General features: G+C 57.1%; 1 protein-coding gene across 10 annotated transcripts; it reads left to right on the top strand.

Moving 5' to 3' along the window:
* The first annotated feature begins 336 nt into the window (after window positions 1–336).
* SEZ6L2 (seizure related 6 homolog like 2) lies at window positions 337–16,904 on the top strand. Of its 10 annotated transcripts, none has more exons than XM_040973866.1 (18): window positions 398–476; window positions 1,363–1,494; window positions 2,147–2,446; window positions 2,689–2,828; window positions 3,020–3,221; window positions 7,828–8,013; window positions 8,248–8,416; window positions 9,701–9,864; window positions 11,388–11,588; window positions 11,979–12,117; window positions 12,738–12,934; window positions 13,073–13,267; window positions 14,881–15,072; window positions 15,161–15,352; window positions 15,803–15,841; window positions 16,018–16,135; window positions 16,255–16,351; window positions 16,857–16,904. In XM_040973866.1, the coding sequence occupies exons 1-18, from the start codon at window positions 398–400 to the stop codon at window positions 16,884–16,886; spliced, it is 2,772 nt and encodes a 923-aa protein (XP_040829800.1). In that variant the 3' UTR covers window positions 16,887–16,904. The 10 variants fall into 10 exon arrangements, with proteins under 10 accessions (XP_040829802.1, XP_040829808.1, XP_040829800.1 ...); XM_040973870.1 differs by having other exon boundaries at window positions 1,363–1,491; window positions 2,324–2,446; window positions 16,857–16,886; XM_040973872.1 differs by having other exon boundaries at window positions 2,342–2,446; window positions 16,857–16,886.
* Window positions 16,905–17,771: the final 867 nt, after the last annotated feature.

The following is a 17,771-nucleotide window of genomic DNA, read 5'->3' as shown; positions in this document are numbered from 1 at the left end:
CCCAACCCTCCTCAACCCCACCCCAGGTCCCCCCACAAGCTGCCTTCCTCCTCCCCATCCCCCTACACCCCCATACCCCAGCTTGGGATCCAACCGGGTGAACCCAGGCTGCAGATGAGAGGGTAACCCAGGCGACCCGGCCCCTTCAGCCCTGCCAGCCCCACCTCCTGCAGCCGGAGCCGCGCCCCCCTCTACCACACAGAGGACAGAAAAGATTGAGCGAAGAGGGGGTGGGTGGGCTCCAGCCACCCCCCCAGCCCAGTCCTGTCCCTCCAGTTCAAGGGGCAAATTGTATTCCTTTGCTGACCCTTAGCAGGAAAAAGAAAAAAAGAGTACTAAAGGGAAAGAGAAAAGGTGGCAGCCAGATTACTTGGGAGAGAAGCCTGGGTGAGTCGCCATGGGGACTCCCGGGGCCCATCACCGGCCACCTCCCCAGCTGCTGTTCCTGATTCTGCTGAGCTGTCCCTGGCTTCAGGGTAAGGACATGAGTGTGTGTTTGTGGGGGGGAGGTGCGGGGGAGGGGGAGGACAAGAAGGCCCCCAGCAGGTCCTCTGCCCTCCTTTCTCCAAGCATCCTGGGACTTTGGAGCTTGTGGGGGAGGGGAGGGACACCACTGATGAGAAGGGGCAAGCCTGGGCTTTCTGGGAACCCCATTATGCCCAACCTTGAGCAGTGGGCCAGAAAGGGGGTTTTTAGCAGCCTCTCAAGGGTTAAATCCAGGAAGGAGAGCTGGGGAAGTAGGGGGTGTCTACAGAGGCAGTGGGCAGGAGAAGCAAGGCGGGGGGGGGGGCACCTGGGTCCGAGGTGGAAGTGCGAGAGGAGACGCCAAGCGCTATACACGCCACTGCTCTTGGACATCTGGACAAAGAGAAAGGAACAGAGGCAGGGAGCAGAGATCCAAGCCTCGGTCCCGCAGCCAGACTCCGGAGGAGGCAGAGACTGCGGGGATGAGAGAGAGTGCCAGCCACACTGCAGACAGAGACCCAGAGAGAAAGCCCAACACTCCTTGCGGGGCAGCAAGGCCTCGGGTGCGGCCAGACCCTCCCAGTGCCTTAGGGCTGGGGGCACAGCACCGTGGAGCTGGAGGGGCGGTGGTTTCAGTGCTCCTAGCCGCCCCGTTGGCGCTGTCCAGCACTCGTGAATACTCCATGGTGCCTACCGGAGGCCCACACGGCCGCAGCAGGGGAGGCAGTGGCGGGGTGAGGGGTGTCTAGCGTCTTACTTCTCCATTCTTGGCTCTCAGCCCAGCCTGGGACCCTCTAAGATCCCTCAGGCCCAGCAAATGGAGGAAGGAGGAAGAACTCTGGAAAAGGGAGAGATGGGAGGAGGGAGTGGAGGGGCTCACTCAACTTCACCCCTTAGGCTTGCCCCTTCAGGAAGATGAAGTCTTGCCAGAGCCTGCAAGTGAGACCCCCACCGTGGCCACCGAGGCACTGGCTGAGCTGCTGCATGGGGCCCTGCTGAGGAGAGGTCCGGAGATGGGCTTCCTGCCGGGTGAGCCCCCCACTCCACCCAGTGCAGGGAGTGGCACGGAGGAGACGTTGGCTCTGGGTGGAGAGCCATCAGGCAGGGGGGCAAGGAAGGCCAGCGGCGCACAAGGGAGATGGGCAAAGTTGGGAAGGTGTCAGAAGTGGGCATGGACAGAAGCAGAGAAAGCCAGCCAGCCACAGAGAAAGCAGGGGATGTGGGGAACCAGAGTCAGAAATAGCGGAAGAAAAGCAAAGGGAGTGAGAACAAAATACGAAAGCTGGGAGAGCTGGAATTGGACCTCAGAGAACAGTAAGGACGCAAAATAGAGAAATGGAGAATTCCAGACAGAGCAAGACAGGGAAGAGAAGGGCTACTGAGAGAGAGAGCTGGGGAGAAAGGGGTACCAGGAGAGAGAGCAGATCTGGATGGGGAGGTGGATGGGGGGACTCTGATCCTGATGGAGGCTCCTGAGAGTGGGAAGAGGGGTGTTAGTCTGTGGAGGCCTTGGGGGAAGGTGAAGATCTCCAGTGGGGAAGGGAAAGGTGAGGGGACCTGTACCTTCGAAGGGTCCTAGAGTTCAGGAAGGAACCTCCTGTTCCCCTGTGCTCTCAACTTCCCCCACCCCGGCCCTGTCATTTGGTGCTTCTGTACCCTAACCCTTTTTGCCCTGCTGCAGAATCTGACCCAGACACCACCCTAGCAACCCCTCCAGCCGGCCAGACTCCTGCAGCACCCTACCTGCCACGGGCCACCGAGCCAGCCACAGGGCCTCTGACCACGGCTGTCACCCCTCAGGGGGTGGGAGGGGCAGGGCCCACCGCCCCGGAGCTGCTGACCCCGCCCCTGGGAACCACGGCCCCGCCCCCTCCAGGCCCCGCCTCCCCGGTCCCCCCTCTGGGACCTGAGGGAAGTGAAGAGGAGACCACGACCACCATCATCACCACAACCACTGTCACTACCACAGTGACCAGTCCAGGTGAGGCCATTGGAGAGGAGGGGGTGAAGCTGGAGCTGGAGAGGCTGTAGGGGAAACTGGGAGTGAGGCATGGTGGCTATTTCTGCTTAACCACTTCAAAGGGCGAGTGGGAGTGTGGCTGGCCAGGTGTGTTATCCTTGATGCGCCTGGCTACAGGAGGGAGAGCAAGCCTGAGGGTGGTGGGGGTGGGGGGTAAGATGGTAAGGCAGAAAGAGCCTCTGCAGCCACTTTGGTCTCTTCAGTTCTGTGCAATAACAACATCTCGGAGGGTGAAGGGTTTGTGGAGTCCCCAGATCCTGGGAGCGCTGCCGGCCGCAGCCTGGGGCTGCTGGACTGCACTTACAGCATCCACGTCTACCCCGGCTACGGCATCGAGATCCAGGTAACCGAAGCTCCCTGCTGTCCCCACCCCTGTCCACGAGTGAGCACACACCTGGCCTCCCACCTGCCCTGAGCTCTCACAGAGACCCTGTGCTGGTCTCTGAGCTACCCTGCCCTTGGAAGTGGAAAGAGAGGGTGTCAGGATTCCCCGCCCCCTACCCTCCAGTGAGTATGTGTCTGACTCCCTTCTAGGTACAGACCCTGAACCTCTCACAGGAGGAGGAGCTTCTGGTGCTGGCTGGAGGGGGGTCTCCTGGCCTGGCCCCCCGACTTCTGGCCAACTCCTCCATGCTTGGAGAAGGACAGGTGCTTCGGAGCCCCACGAACCGGCTGCTGCTGCACTTCCAGAGCCCGCGAGCACCCAGGGGTGGCGGCTTCAGGATTCACTATCAGGGTGAGTCATTGGGGTTGGGGTGGGTGGGTTGCTGGAGGAAGGGCAGGGGTCATTCTGGGTACCAAAAGGACAACTCCCAGAGGCAAGGCACGGGGGGGAGCCCGCCACTCCAAGGAGACCCTGGTTCCTCCTCACACGCCTCCATGTGGCAGTTTACCTATTCAACTCCACCAGTGTGTTCTGAGTGCCTGCTTCATGCCAGGAAGGGAATGAACAAGCCAAGGGTACATCCAAGGAGGTGAGAATCCGGGACTGTAATTAGGCATATGGGGACGTGTGCCTGGAAAAGGTGATGGCGGAGGAAGAGGGAGGCAGATGTCCAAGTAGATGAGGAAGCACATCCCAGACCCAGAGAGGACAGCCTGTGACATGCTGGCCTGGAAGACAGGAGGGTCCTAGCTGAGGGACCTGGGACAATGCCTTGACCTTTCTGTGCCTTGTGGTCTTGTCTGAAAAGTAGGGAGGCTCGTGCTTGGTCATGCGCTCCTTAGGACGGTCAGGTGAGTACACACACATGTACAGGCTTCAGACAGCACCTGGCACATGGGGAGAGCGGAGGCCTCGGTCAGTACTGGTACAGTGAGAGTGTAGAGGGGGTGAGCAGGTGGGCCCTGCCAAAGCTGGGGCTGTGCAGCCTGGAGGAGTCGGATCTGGAGCAATCACGTTGGCTTTAGGAAGAGGTTCAGGTGCCTTCCCCAGCAAGTGTGAGGGAGACCTGCAGCATCCTAGCTTCACCTCTGTGTCCTGGATTCTTCGGATGTTGGGGCTGTGCCTGTGCATGGCTGCATTCACAGTGTGCACCTGCAGCCGACTTGCACGTGTGTGTACACCTGTGCTCACCTGTGTACAGATACCTTCCCTCTGTGCACACATGACACGAGGTGAAGCCCCCAGCCGAGACACTGCCATCTTCTCCAGGCCCCTTCCTATGTGCTTAAAGAAAAAGATTTTATTTATTTATTTATTTATGTAATTGGAAGGCAGAGTTACAGAGACAGTGATTGGAGGGGAGAGGGGGCATGGATCATCCATCTGCTGGTTCATTCTCAAAATGGCTGCAATAGCTGGGACTGGACCAGGCAAAGCCAGGAGTCAGGAGTTTCTTCTGGGTCTCCCACAAGAGTGCAGGAGTCCCAAGCCTCGGGTCATCCTCTATTGCCTTCCCAGATCATAGGCAGGGAACTGGATTGGAAGCGGAGCCACTAGATCTACAATTTGTGCCCAAATGTGTGGCAGGTAGAGGATTAGCCTGTTATGCGACAGCATTGGCTCTGTCCCATGTTCTGTGATGACAGGAAGTGTTAGGCCAGTGTGGGGGTCATGTCACTGCAGGGCCTGGCCTGGCTTCATGGATGGACACTGGCCGCCATGAGCCCTGCTGGTGTTTTCTATGTTCTGCTCAGAACACAGCCTGTAAATCCTCCTTTGGATGCACCAGCTTCTCCCACCCCTGCTCCAGGGGCTCCTGGGTGCACAGCGGGGTGTACCCAGAGCCCAGGGAGTGAGCTAGGGCCAAGTCCTTGGCAGGGACGCCTGAGTGTTAGGAGCAAGAGCGGACCTTGGAGACCACCCCCCACCCCCGTCCTGGGGCCTTAGATTGGGCTTCAGATGCTATTGGATGTCTCCCCTTGACTCCTCATTGCCACCAGTCCCCTGGGGCATCCAAAATAGGACTCCGTAGGCTAACTGGAACGTGGGGAAAGCAGGGCTGTTGCATAAACTGGCCTTGGTTCCCGCCTTAGTCTTCTTCACTCTGTGGCTCTACCAGCACCTTGGAGACCCAGGCCTACTTAAGCCCCACCTCACTTCCCAAGGTTGGAGGGGGCAGAGGGGACTGGGCTCAGGGTGGCCTCATTCACTCCTCTGAGAGCTCCAAAATGCCACCACCTGTCACCCCAAGTACAGAGCCCTTTCTTGGATGGCCTCCTGTTACAGTCCCCACACCCCCAGCTGTAATAACAGCCCTGAAGATTATGCAGAGTCTCAAGCACCTGTAAGCCAAATGCACCCCCACACACCCTGACTCCCCATGGCTCTTGAGTGAAGTAGGAGGGGCAGGTCTTGAGCCTTGTGCATCCTCTGAGCTCTGTATGTTTCTTGTAACTTTCAAACCCATGCTCACTGAGTGGGGAGGAGAGTTCCTGCCATCCAGAGGCATCGGGGCTGCAGAGGCCAAAGCCCTTGCTCACAGTGACAGAGCCCAGAAGCTGGGGCTCCCAGGTCTGGAGCTCAGCTCTGCCTACCTCCCAACACATCCACTTGGCTGGGTTATTAGGAGAGAAATAAAATTGGAGTTAGTTTTATCTCATAGTAGCACTGGACAGAGGCAAGAAGTAACATTGTTGCAGAGAAAAGGTGGAGGCTTCCTGGAAGAGGTGGTGGTAGAGTTGCTCCTTGAAAGAGGAAGAAGTGTGCAGGGAGGGCCTTCACAATCCAGGGCGAGGGCATGAGCCAAGTACAGAGGTGGGTTATGAGGGGTTCCCAAGCTGTGCCATGTCGGAGGGCTATGATTCAGGTGCCAAATACCACAGCCAGTCATGCTGGCCTGGACCCAGCTGGGCAAGGGTTTAAAGTTCAGAATGAAACATGTGGCTGTTTCTGTAGACCCCAGGGGCTAACTGTGACCCACACCATCGAGGCCCGAGTCATTCTGAGATCCTTGCATCTCAGCAGACTGGAGAGACTCAGCGGGCAAAGCCAGGGTCTTGGTCATCTCTCCATCCCCCAAGGGGCATGCTTGTTACATTTTGGAAAGAGTCAAGGACCAAGCAAGCTGGGAGTCACTCAAGCTCTCTGCAGCCCAGAACCTGTCCCTTCTAAAAGATGCAGCTTCACTGTGCTTCCTCCAGGAAGCCCTTCTGGATGTCAAGTTCAGCCTGCTTCTGAAGCGTAGACACAGAGTTCTGTTGGAATCAAGGTCAGAGCTCAATGTTGATTAACAAGCAGCTTGCAATTCATTTCTGTCTTTTGTTTTTTTTTTAATATTTATTTATTTTTATTGGAAAGTCAGGTTTGTAGAAAGAAGGAGAGACAGACAGATACTCCATCCAATGGTTCATTCCCCAAGTGGCCACGATGGCAAGAGTTGAGACGATCCAGAGCCAGGAGCTTCTTCCTGGTCTCCCACACAGGTACAGGGTCCCAAGGTTTTGGGCCATCCTCAACTGCTTTCCCAGGCCACAGGAAGGGAGCTGGATGGAAAGTGAGCAATTGAAACACTAACCGGCATCCATATAGGATCAGTGCATGCAATGCAAGGTTTAGCTGCTAGGCTACTGTTCTAGGCCCCTGTCTTTTTTTTTTTTTTTAAGGCAGATTTACAGGTAGAGAATGAGAGACAGAGAAAAACCTGCCATCCACTGGTTCACTCCCCAAATGACCACAATGGCCGAAACTGAGTTGATCCAAAGCCAGGAGCCAGGAGCCTCCTCCAGGTCTCCCATGTGGGTACAGAGTCCCAAGGCTTTGGGCTATCCTCTGCTACTTTCCCAGGGCACAAATAGGGAGCTGGATGAGAAGTGGAGCAGCTGGAATAACAACTGGTGCCATATGGGATGTCGGCACTTACGTGTGGAAGGTTAAGCAGTTGAGCCACTGTGCTGCGCCCTGTGCAGTTCTTTTATCCCGTATGCTTGTGTGGGAATTTCAGAAAGCTTTCAGAAGCAGTGCAAGCAATACCATTACACAGACCAAGTAAGAAGAAACAGCACCAGCTAGTTCTTACTAGTGTCAAAAGGACCAGCGAGGCTGGGGCCCCTCCTTAATCTCCTTCTAAGCCTCCTGGCTGCCAGTGCGAAAAAGGAAAGTATTTCACGGCAAGAAAGAGAACAAGCCACTTGTTCAAGGAGAGTGAGCTCTGCCAAGCACTTCCCTTGCACTGGGGAATGGCAGGTTCACTGGGTCGGGGGCTGGTGCTAATTATCCCAGCCTTTACTGAGAGTCAACATCCCTAAAAGAAAGGGTCTTATAGTTCATCTGGATGGCATGTGGAGGGTATGCCACCCCAAGATGCTTGTGTGGAAAAGCCTCGTGTGTGTGTGGGGGGGTTGTGTGTGTTTAAGTGCTCATACACATGTGTGAGCGTATTGTGCGTGTGTGAATGTGAGTGAGTGAGTGTGTGTATGTGTGAGTGTGAAGGGGAGCAACTACTACACGGCACTTCATAACTTGGAGCTCAGTGTCTGCCTCTGGGGAATAGGTCGCTCAGCCTTTGCCTATATCACACCCACAGAACAAATTCACTTGGGAAGCAGAATTTGTTCTGTGGACACTGTCTGTTCTTGTTAGAGATGACCAGAGTTCCGAGTAGTCAGCTGATTCATCTGAAGCCAGAATAGCTTCTTGGAGCTTCAACTCCCTCATGACGTGGGGAGGTGCGGAGTAGGAGGATTGCCAAGCTTAGGGGTACCGTTTCACCATCGTGAAATGACCTCCTCACAGAACAAGGTGTCGGGGCAAGGAGCTCTTAGTGTGAGCCGTGGACTTCTGAGAGCCAATTCACACTGCAGGGTTTGGGAAGAGGACGTCCTGGGGGCCTGGTGTGAGGCTGCTGAGCTTGGTGGAGGGAGGTGGCGAGGTGACATCCCATGTGTGTTGCATGGCGCAGCCTACCTGCTGAGCTGTGGCTTCCCTCTGCGGCCGGCGCACGGGGACGTGAGCGTCACTGACCTGCATCCCGGGGGCACTGCCACCTTCCATTGCGACTCAGGCTACCAGTTGCAGGGCGAGGAGACTCTCATCTGTCTCAACGGCACGCGGCCAGCCTGGAGTGGGGGACCCCCCAGCTGCGTAGGTGAGTCTCCTCTCTGTCCTGTGCACCCGTGTTGGGAGGGACCTGCCCTGGGTGGGGTCCCCATCCTTTGGGAAAAGCCCATTCTATAGGGGTTTCTCACCAGGACCATCCTCTGTCCCAGAGCTCACCACACTGAGGGTCTATATATCTGATCCCTTTGCCTGTGCCCTCCCACCCAGGAGAAGGACAGGCCACCCCCAGGCTGGCCCTGACCCGCCCCTCCTGTACCCACAGCGTCCTGTGGAGGCACTATCCACAATGCCACCCTGGGCCGCATCGTGTCACCCGAGCCCGGGGGAGCGGCCGGCCCCAACCTCACCTGCCGCTGGGTTATCGAAGCAGCCGAGGGGCGCCGGCTGCACCTGCACTTCGAGAGGGTCTCACTGGATGAGGACAATGACCGGTGAGGCTCGGGGCCGGGGCTGCATCGCTATCCTCCTTTAGGAAAAAAATGTATTTCTATATTTATTTACTTTCCTACTTATTTACTTGAAAGGCAGAGTGACACACATGCACACACATAGGGAGGAAAAGAGAGAGGGCTTCCATCTCCTCTTTCACTCCCCACACAACAGCCCAACAGGTCTGGGCTAGGCCAAAGCCAGGAGCCAGGAGCTCCACCCAGGTCTCTCTAGTCACAGGAGCCCTGGTACTTTAATCATGATTGTCCTCCTCCCCAGGCACATTAGCAAGAAGCTGGCTTTGAAGCAGAGCAGTTGGGATTCAAATGAGCACCTCAGTATGGGATGCAGGTGTCTTGGGCAGTGGCTTAGCCTTCTGCCCATGACGTCCACTCCCGTCATCATTGTCGTGGCACCCCAGCTGTGCTGCGCATCTTGGACAGGCTGCACCTTCTTTCTGAATGACAATATTTGACTCAAATGCAAATGAAGCGACATCTAAGTTATATCAGCTTCAAAGTATATGGGGTTTTTAGTGAATCTTTGATAATGAGAGCTATAAAAGTGAGATAGGAGGGGGGCTGACACCATGGCATAGTTAAACCTCCTCCTGCAGTGCTGGCATTCCATGTGGGCGCTGGTTTGAGTCCCAAGTGCTCCACTTTTAATCTAGTTCCCTGCTAATGTGCCTGGGAAAGCAGCAGAGGGTCCTGAGGCCCATATGAGAGACTCAGAACAAACTCCTGGCTCCCAGCTTTGGATTAGCCCAGCTTTTACCATTGTGGCTAATTGTGGAGTGCGGGGGCAGATGGAGGATCTCTCTCTATAAATTTGCCTTTCAAATAAAAGTAAAATAAACAAATCTTTAAAAAAAAATAATAATTTGGGCCCAGTAGTAGCCTAGCAGTTAAAGTCCACGCCTTGCATGTGCCAGGATCCCATATGGGTGCCGGTTTGTATCCTGGCTGTTCTACTTCCCATCCAGCTGCCTGGTTGTGGCTTGGGAAAGCAGGGGAGGACAGCCCCAAAGCCTTGGACTCTGCACTCTCATGGGAAACCCAGAAAAAGCTCCTGGCTTTGGATCGGCTCAACTCCGGCTGTTGTGGCCATTTAGGGAGTGAATTAGTGGACAGAGAATCTTCCTCTGTTTCTCCTCCTCTCTGTGTATCTGACTTTCCAATAAAATTGAATAAATCTTCTTAAAAAACAGTTAAGGAGAGCAGGCAGGAAGTGCGGCCCCCTCTGGTTGGGGACCGAGCCCCTGGTCAGTCTCCCGTCTCCCGCAGGCTCATGGTGCGCTCTGGTGGGAGCCCCCTGTCACCGGTGATCTACGACTCCGACATGGATGACGTCCCGGAGCGCGGCCTCCTCAGCGACGCCCAGTCCCTCTATGTGGAGCTGCTCTCAGAGACCCCTGCCAATCCCCTGCTGCTCAGCCTCCGCTTTGAAGGTGCCCAACACATGAACCGCCCCCCACCACCGCACACATACCCTTATCACCTAAGTTTGCGTCCCTGTGCCTGCACCGTCTTAAAGGCCCGTCTCCTCCCTCCCTAAGGGGCCCTTGCTGTTGTAGCTTCCTGCCTGGCTAGCAGGTACACAGCAAGATGCTACAGGCCCCTGCAGCTCGATCCTTTGCACTATGTTGGCTCCAACCTGAAGCAGGTGCTCCCCATGGAACAGCCCTGGCCACAGACTTCCCACTGACTTAGCCAGCTCGGCATGGGGAGGAAAGTGAGGAAAGTGCCCCCTCCCCTGAGTACTTCCACACAGGTACCAGGAGAGGTTCTCCTTGACCTGGTTTTAAGTTCTGTGCCTCTGTCTGAGCCGATCACTATAGCTTGGCGGGCAGGGGGAGGGGGAGAAAGGGAGGGCAGGCCTGTGCCGTGTGCCCCGTTGGCACCATTGGCACCGGCTCAAGCTGGGGAACTGGGAGTCGGGAAGGTATGCTTTCTGAAATGAAAACAAGAGGGGAGGTGGAGGCTGGATAGAAGGATGACCATGGGGGAAGAGACATCTGAACTTGACATTAAAGGGAAGAGAGTAGTTTCAAAGAGACAAACAGAGAGTATCCCAGTGTGCAGGCAGCAGAACGCCACGTGTGTTCCAGAAACAGAACTTCACTCTGACTGGTTTGTATGGACAGTGAGAGAGAAAGATGCTCTGAGATGCGAGAAGCTAATTCCTGGAATGATTCATGGGAGCCACGGAATTGGCACTGTGCCCTGATGGATAGGTGGGGTTTACACCCAACACCTGCTTGGGTTAAGTAGCAGGGAAGTGGGGCAGCAGTTTCCACCAAAATTGCCCGATAGACCGTGAGGGTGTGGACACGCTGGAGCACTGATCTTTGGGGACAGTGCCTGGTCATGAGGCCTGGCCCCACAGCCCTGGAGGCCAGCCTACTCTTGGAACTTCCGGTTCCTTCTTGGCCGTATCCTCCCTGGCAGGTGCTTTTGCTGTAAATCGACTACCTACGTGTGCTCGCTTCGCTGGCTCGGGCTGAAGCGCAAGCCCAGTCCCCGTTTGGCGTGAGCTCAGCGTTGCCTTCTAGCAACAGCACGGATGCTCATTGTATTTTGAGGCGAGAACACACCTACACAAGCCAGTTCTTCACAGTCGTCCCTGCCCTCCCTCCGCCTGCCTCCCCCACCCCCTCTTTGCAATTGCCACAGCCAAGTATTTGTGGCTGAGAAACATCAAGCCATCTGGTGTAGCCTTGTGGCCTGCTGGGTGACCTTGGAGAAGTGGCTTTTTTTTTTTTTTTGGCTGTGAACTTGCCCATCCATGTTTACTTCCAAAGGGGTCAAGGAAGGTAACGGCAAAGGTGCAAATGAGGAAGATGAGTGTTTTGGATGGGCTGGAACATGTAAGCCAAGCCCCAGAGCACTTTGACTTTAAGGAGCCATGCTGTGGCACCCTGGCACCTACCTTGAGCCCGCTGAGGCCTATACTAACTGGACCCTTCCACAGCCTTTGAAGAGGACCGTTGTTTTGCCCCCTTCCTGGCCCATGGCAACGTCACGACCACAGATCCTGAGTACCGCCCAGGGGCACTGGCCACCTTCACCTGCCTCCCAGGCTATGCCCTGGATCCCCCAGGTCCTCCCAATGCCATTGAGTGTGTGGACCCCACGGAGCCACACTGGAACGACACAGAGCCGGCCTGCAAGGGTGAGTTGTCTGCAGTTTGGCGTTGGGGTGGCAAGCTGGGAACCTATAGGACCCTGAGGGTCTTCAGGAAAGAGACCCTCAAAGCCAGACCTGAAGAACCCAGGCTGGGAAGCACCGTCCCCTCAGGGATGGCTTCCTTAGCTGAATTTAGGGGTCATAAACCCAGACGTCTTTGGGATCCAGAGCCAGGATTGGGCTAAGTCTGGGATAAGATGGGGTAGGTGAGCTGGAGAGTGGGCAGGGCTGGGGATTGGACGTAGGAAGATCTCATGTGGCAAGAAGCATGCGCATCTTAGGGCCCAGGAAGCAGGTGCACACACTGAGGACTGCGGAGAAACAGGAGACTGTGTGCCCTCATGGGTCCTGAACTTGTGACCTCTTGTGTCCTAGCCATGTGCGGAGGAGAGCTGTCGGAGGCTGCTGGTGTGGTACTCTCTCCGGATTGGCCACAGAGTTACAGCCCTGGCCAGGACTGCGTGTGGGGCCTGCATGTGCAGGAAGAGAAACGCATCTTGCTCCAAGTGGAGATGTACGTATGGGTGTGGTGGGTGCGGGCTTGGTGCGGGCATGACTGGCTCCTGTGTGTCCACACAGACTGTCGTACATGTAGAGGCGACCGAGGGTGCAGGATAGGGTGGCAGACCTAGCTACCAGGCATCTGTTACTGGGCAACACTGGACAAGTAAATGCAGCCATTTACAGCCTCATGGGGATGGGCAGGTGTAGGCGGTACTAAACTAAGAACAAGGGGGTTTTACCTTGCTATCTGAGGCAGACCCTGACCCCAGCAATTTCCTGGAGCTAAGGGCAAAACTGTTCCAACACCAGCACCCATGGAATGCAGGGTTGCTTAGGTAGGAGGGAAATAGACAGGACCAGAAGTGGGCGTGGCCGCAAAACAGGTGCTTGGGCCTATGATTGTTGGTGAGAGCTGGGCGTTGGGCTGGGCTAGGGATCCTGTGATCCTGTGGTGATCCAGGAAGGATTTGAGGTTAGGCGGAGCTAGTGATAAGCGCATTGGGGGGACAGGCAGAGCCACAGGGCAGGTGGGCTTAGAGAGGGGTTATGGGGTGGGGCTGGAGCGTGGGAGGGATTACTGATGAACAGGATTGGGAACGTGCCGCACCCTAGTGCCCGCGCTCCCCACAGCTTGAACGTCCGTGAAGGGGATATGTTGACCCTGTTCGATGGAGACGGTCCCAGCGCCCGCGTGCTGGCTCAGCTGCGGGGCCCTCAGCCGCGCCGCCGTCTCCTCTCTTCTGGGCCGGACCTGACACTACAGTTCCAGGCACCGCCAGGACCCCCAAATCCAGGCCTGGGTCAAGGCTTCGTGCTGCACTTCAAAGGTACCAAGGGATAGGGCCTGGGAGAAAGGCAGAAGGACAAAGGCCAGAGACGACAGGAGGGCGCGCCGGGCGAAGCCCCCCCCGAAGCGGGAAGGACGCTTCAGGGCAGCCTCTGAACCTGCCTTCTTACCGCTGCAGAGGTCCCCAGGAACGACACATGCCCCGAGCTGCCACCTCCGGAGTGGGGCTGGAGGACGGCGTCACACGGGGACCTGATCCGGGGCACGGTGCTCACTTACCAGTGCGAGCCTGGCTACGAGCTACTGGGCTCTGACATTCTCACCTGCCAGTGGGACCTGTCCTGGAGCGCCGCACCACCTGCCTGCCAGAAGAGTGAGAAAGCCCCACCCCATCCCGTAGGGTCCCATCACACCCAGCTCCATCATCCCCAGCCCCATCACACCCAGTTCACAACCCTGCTCCCCGTGCCCCGCCCAGCCCCCCTCGCGGCCCCGCCCTTCCAGCCCCGCCCCTTGTGGCCACACCCCTTCCAGGCCACGCCCTCGTCACGGCCCCGCCCACACCCTTTCCTGCATGCTGCATCCTGCCTGGATCTTGCCTCCATCGTGTACCACTCCCTTGCGCAGCGCCCCAAAACTGTCTTTCCTGAGGTCCGTTTTCATCTCCTCCTGGCTGTATCTCTTGCTCTTACACTGTTTGACTTTCATCCCTTTTTCCTCTGGGCGTCCCTCCCTTGCCCCCACCATCTCATGGCCCCTCCCCTTTCTGGCCCCGCTTGTATCCAGTCTCGGTTCCCACTGAAACCCCCCAGTTCGCATCTTGGCGTGGTGGGGTGGCGCCTGACTAACCCCTAGGCTTGTGGGGAGCTTAGTTCGTGTTAATGCAGTCTTTGATACCCTATGCTGGGTTAGGGGTGTCAAGAAGATTTAGGGCTCCCACTCACCACCCTGGAGAAGGACAGAGACAAACAGCTAGGGCCATTGCTGGGTGGGGACCTCTGGGGAACCCTAGACCAGGTACTTAGCATCTCTGGGTCCAGACCCCCTCGTGGGTGCTGTGGGAAATAAGGCATTGAGAAGAGCTAAGCTTTTTGCACTGTGCCTGGTGCCATAAAGAGTAAGTGGGAACTGGCAGAAGTGCCAGGAGTTGGGGGGGCAGAAGCTGGCACAGAGCAGGTGTCATATACAGGAGTGGGGAGCATTGGCCTTTTTAGAGGAGCAGAAAGGGGCAGGGAGCTTGCCATGAGGATGCGAGCCCAAGGCCCCTGGGCCCAGTGGCAATGGCAGGACCCATGGTGAGAAGCTTCAGGATGTAAGATTTGGGGTGGGCCCAGGAAAATTCCCCAGTTGACCCAGTTGTCACAGGCCCTGGGAACATGGAGTTTGCTGGGCCTGGCTAGTTGGGGCTTGGAAAGGCACCTGCCATGGCCACAAACTGAGCCAGGGGCTGAGTCAAGACCCAAGTGTCCGCTGGCCCCGAGCAAAGAGCAGGTTCTAGCTCTGTCAGGCCCTGGCTGAATGGCATGTCTGGTCCTCTGACGGCCCCGAGCCCTGGGCCCAAGGGAGATGCCAGTGACATTGGCCTTGTGTAATGAACGCCTAGTGGAGTACCTGGCACAACCTCTCTGAGCAGTGGCTGCGATGCCGGCATCCACGGTGGGGTTTTCCTCAACTGAAACATGCGTAGGTCCAGACAGGCGGTGAGAATGAAGTGGCTAGGTGTGGTGAACAAGAGCAGTGCTGGGGGGCAGTGCTGGGATCCAGCTGGCACCGTACCAGGGGTCACCCCCATTTCGCTCTCTTCCCAAAGAAGCTTGAGATAGGACATAAAGTAGTTTTAGGTTCCTAATCCACTGTCTCCTCCTGTGGAGTCACAGGCAAAGGAGCTGTTCTGAGGTGGCGGCCTGAGGTCTCTGCTGACACTGAGGTCCCACCCAAGGCACGCGTCCCCCCCACTGACTTTGCTCTCCTGCCCCGTCCCCCCAGTCATGACGTGTGCCGACCCAGGCGAGATCACCAACGGCCACCGGACTACCTCGGATGCCGGCTTTCCCGTGGGCTCCCATGTGCAGTACCGCTGTCTACCAGGTTACAGTCTGGAGGGGGCGGCTGTGCTCACCTGCTACAGTCGGGACACAGGCACCCCCAAGTGGAGCGACCGTGTCCCCAAGTGCGCCTGTGAGTCTGGGGACCACCCTCACTGCCACATGCTGCTTCTGTGGGGGTGGGGTTGGCAGCAGGTGTGTGACTGGCACCCTCCCTGCAGTGAAATATGAGCCGTGCCTGAACCCCGGGGTCCCTGAGAATGGCTACCAGACACTGTACAAACACCACTACCAGGCTGGCGAGTCCCTTCGCTTTTTCTGCTACGAGGGCTTTGAGCTCATCGGTGAAGTCACCATCACTTGCGTGCCCGGCCACCCCTCCCAGTGGACCAGCCAGCCCCCACTCTGCAAAGGTGTGTGGGTAGGAGGAGGGAATGCACAAAAGGGGGGTGTGACAGGTGGGGGACAGTCAGGTAGTGAGCATCTCCCAGGCCTCCAGGGTTGACACGCGCACTCTCCCGCCTCCTGGGCAGGTGCACAGGCCTGGGGGAATTGTGAGGGCAAAGATTAGAGCAGTGAGGGCCTTAGTCTGCAAAAGTCCCCTGCCCTCCCTGAGGACAGGCCTCAGTGTCCCTGTCTCTGATGAATTCTGGAGACCTAGTGGGTTCAGCTCAGCCAGGACCCCGACCTCGAGCACTCCTCTCCCCCTGACACCATGGCCAAGTTAATGTCCAGGTGAAGTGGAAGGCAGAGAAAAAGAGCAGCAGGCTGCCCAGCCTAGCCCCACTGGGCTCCGGCCCTCCAGCCAGTCTCCTTCCCTCCCTGGCTCAGACCCCGTCCCCCTCCCCCTCCTCTCCCCACAGTGACCTATGAGGAGCTCCTGGACAACCGCAAACTGGAAGGTCAGTGAGGGCCACAGCTGGAGACCCAGGCCTGGCCAGGTTGGGAGGACAAGGCAGAGATGGGGCAGCAGGCCAGGCTCCAAGGGCCCAGGGCAAGAGGAACTGGGAGAAGCCCAGGTCAGCGCCCATGTCAACACTGCCGCCTCAGCTCATGGGGGCCTCTTGTCCTCCCACAGTGACCCAGACGACAGACCCTTCCCGGCAGCTGGAGGGAGGGAACCTCGCCCTGGCCATCCTGCTGCCCCTCGGCCTGGTCATTGTCCTCGGCAGTGGTGTTTATGTCTACTACACCAAGTAAGTGTTTCATGTGAGCATCTGCTGGCCAGGCACCTGGCTCACCTGCCTGCCTCGGTCGGTCGGGGACAGCTCGAGCTCACCTGCTAATGTGCCCCTCTTGCTCCTCCCTCTCTCAGGTTGCAGGGAAAATCCCTCTTCGGCTTCTCGGGTTCCCATTCCTACAGCCCCATTACCGTGGAGTCAGACTTCAGCAACCCGCTGTATGAAGCCGGGGTGAGTACCCCCTGGCCCCTACGCTCCAGCACCCCACCCCTTCCCCCTGGCTCCCCCTCAGCTTCTCTCAAGGTCCCTGTAATCACCACTGTCATGGGAATTTCAAACTTGGCTGCTAACAGAGGCAGCCACATGAACTACAAAATGGAGTGGTGAGGATTATGGCGAATGAGAGATCTGGAGTAGGGGTGATGGCGGAGGGACCGTGAACAGGATGTGGTTCTAGCCACAATGGGAACTTAGACCAAACTTATCAGATCTTGCAGTCTATGGAGACAATATAGGCGCTTCAGTGTTGAAGTCATTCTCTTGACACTGCAGGATTAAACTCATCATTGGCTACATTCAGTCCTATCATGTGACCCTCCCCCCAAATCCCAGGGATCAAGGTCACATTGCAAACCTAGGCTCCTTTCTCCCCGTGGACAGCGCCTTCCACTGCTGCTGCTTGCTGTCCCTCTCACCTGTCCAATTCCAACAGCTCATCCTTCCCTCTTGTCCGCAGGATACACGGGAATACGAGGTCTCCATCTGAACCAGGACTGAGGCTGCAGGACCTGGAATGCCCCCTCCCCTCCTTTATTGGGGCGGTGGGGGGGAGGGTCTGCCCTCCTACCTGCTGTGTACATAGTCTGCCCATCCCGCAAGGGGGCTTTCCTGGCCCTGGAGACCCCACGGTTGATAAACCAGCAGCCTGCCACCCAGAGCCGCCTCTTGTCAGTTGCCAAACAGGGGGGCCTGCCCCCCCACACCCTACTGGCTTTTGGATCCCAGGAGGGGAACTCAGCCCCCCTCCCCTGCAGCTCTTGGGGTCCCTGCGCCCCTCCAGGACTGCCCATGACAGCCCCTACAGTCCCTTTGGTCCTGCAGGCCCCTCCTCTCCCCAGCTGTCCTGGCCCCATCCGGATGCCTGGAAGATGAGAGGGGGAGGGCAAGCGGAGCCAAGGCCCTGCCCCCTTCCTGCTGTTTCCTCAACCCCCTACCCCCCCATTTTTTTCATCTTTGCTTCTGGATTTTTGGTTTTCAGCAATAAAAAGGAAGTCATCACTTGTAACTGGGCTGCTGGGGTGTGGGAGGTGCTGGGATAGGAGAAGGGGTCAGAAAGACAGATGCAGTTGGAGCAGGAGGCCATGCCCTGGGTTCTAGGCTCAGCCTTGCTGGAGGGCTGGCCGGAACCAGGGGCCTTGATCTTGCTGGGCTGTCTCCTCTGGCTACTAACAGTGGGCAGCAGCTGATCCCCTGCCAGCACTGTTTGGCAAGAGTTGCATCATGACCAGTTGAGTTAAAAGTTGACTTCTGACAACCTTTGCTATCCAAGTGTATCACCTTTTTAAAGATTATTTGATTTGAAAGGCGGAGTTACAGAGGGAGAAAGAGAGATTGATCTTCCATCTGCTAGTTCACTCCCCAAATGGCAGAA

This window comes from Ochotona curzoniae, unplaced genomic scaffold, assembly GCF_017591425.1.
Source record: "Ochotona curzoniae isolate NIBS_2020 unplaced genomic scaffold, NIBS_Ocur_1.0 contig_2321, whole genome shotgun sequence".
In the NCBI taxonomy this organism is placed as follows: domain Eukaryota; kingdom Metazoa; phylum Chordata; class Mammalia; order Lagomorpha; family Ochotonidae; genus Ochotona; species Ochotona curzoniae.
Note: the sequence above shows the minus strand (reverse complement) of the source record. Positions and strands in the feature narration are given on the sequence as shown.

Coding starts and splice junctions, on each gene's coding strand:
- SEZ6L2 (XM_040973866.1), top strand. CDS start 398: ATGGGGACTCCCGGGGCCCATCACCGGCCACCTCCCCAGCTGCTGTTC. Junction 9,865..11,387: donor GCTCAGCCTCCGCTTTGAAG/GTGCCCAACACA, acceptor ACCCTTCCACAG/CCTTTGAAGAGGACCGTTGT. Junction 15,842..16,017: donor GGACAACCGCAAACTGGAAG/GTCAGTGAGGGC, acceptor GTCCTCCCACAG/TGACCCAGACGACAGACCCT.